The sequence below is a fragment of the Lottia gigantea genome (assembly GCF_000327385.1).
Source record: "Lottia gigantea unplaced genomic scaffold LOTGIsca_24, whole genome shotgun sequence".
In the NCBI taxonomy this organism is placed as follows: Eukaryota; Metazoa; Mollusca; class Gastropoda; family Lottiidae; genus Lottia; species Lottia gigantea.
The window spans coordinates 1,972,954-1,974,308 of record NW_008708707.1 but is presented as its reverse complement, the minus strand read 5'-3'; the positions used below and the strand labels follow the sequence as shown (position 1 = coordinate 1,974,308).

The following is a 1,355-nucleotide window of genomic DNA, read 5'->3' as shown; positions in this document are numbered from 1 at the left end:
TAAACACAGATAATAATAGACACACATGCATTTGAAGGCACAAATTTCGAGGGTAAGCTGTTAACACTATTACTGATTGGCTTAGTAAAAAATTAACGTTTCTAAGACCAAGGTACGATTGGTCAAAAAAATCGCGTACCTGTACCTTTAACACGTGGCTTATAGTAAACTTTAATTAATGCAGCCAACAAGTTCAAAGTCTTATTTACCAAGAAATGCCAACCTAAGAATTTTCAACACGAAATTTGAAACTAACTATGATGAAAAACATTGCATTAGTTTTGATGGTAATTGTCTGTGGAAGACTTAGCGAGGATTTGTTATTTTTCAATTACTGCAAACTTTCCAGGTTTTCGTTCAAGCATCTGATATGCCTATATTTTAGAAACAACACCTCCGATGTTTACCAGATGTACTTTTAATTAGTTTAAGAATGTGTGTCATAAACAAGCCATGCTGTGTACAATGAGGGGAATTTTGGCCAAGACAACATTTGTCTCCTCTTTAAAACCAAATATATTTTTACTTTTTTCAATAGATAAAATATGGTGGATTCTATATGGTGTCTATTTTTTTATTTCTATACCAATTTTTGTAAGATCATACCCTACTGTGTTCAATGGGGATAATTTTATACAGGAGAGCAGAATTTTTTTCCAGTCCAGATTTACCTTTTTTCTGCACCTCAGTGTGATAATGAGAAAAGCTAATGTACTGCTGTGTGCAATGAAGACAACTCATGCACTGCTGTGTGCAATGAAGACAACTAATGTACTGCTGTGTGCAATGAAGACAACTCATGCACTGCTGTGTGCAATGAAGACAACTCATGTACTGCTGTGTGCAATGAAGACAACTAATGTACTGCTGTGTGCAATGAAGACAACTCATGTACTGCTGTGTGCAATGAAGACAACTCATGTACTGCTGTGTGCAATGAAGACAACTCATGTACTGCTGTGTGCAATGAAGACAACTCATGCACTGCTGTGTGCAATGAAGACAACTCATGCACTGCTGTGTGCAATGAAGACAACTCATGTACTGCTGTGTGCAATGAAGACAACTCATGCACTGCTGTGTGCAATGAGAGAAATTGGTCTGCATAGCAGCATTAGACAACTAATACTGAATGTTAAAAATAAAATGTAATTTTGCAACCATTTTTCTGTATTTTTTAGACTAATACAATATTTCAGGCCATATGATGTGAATAATGGGATAAATTTTGCAACAACTATCACTTTTTTGATTCACCAGAAAAAAAAAAACTAAAAATTCAGACATGTTAAAGTACCCATAAAGACTTCGAAATTTCTCATTTCTTGCAGACATTTGTGGTACCAGTGCCATGT

General features: G+C 35.4%; 1 protein-coding gene across 1 annotated transcript; it reads left to right on the top strand.

The window, feature by feature from the left end:
* Positions 1–726: 726 nt before the first annotated feature.
* On the top strand, positions 727–1,152 carry LOTGIDRAFT_116431 (hypothetical protein; the record flags this gene model as incomplete). Its single annotated transcript, XM_009055352.1, has 1 exon — positions 727–1,152. The coding sequence occupies one exon, from the start codon at positions 727–729 to the stop codon at positions 1,150–1,152; it is 426 nt and encodes a 141-aa protein (XP_009053600.1).
* Positions 1,153–1,355: the final 203 nt, after the last annotated feature.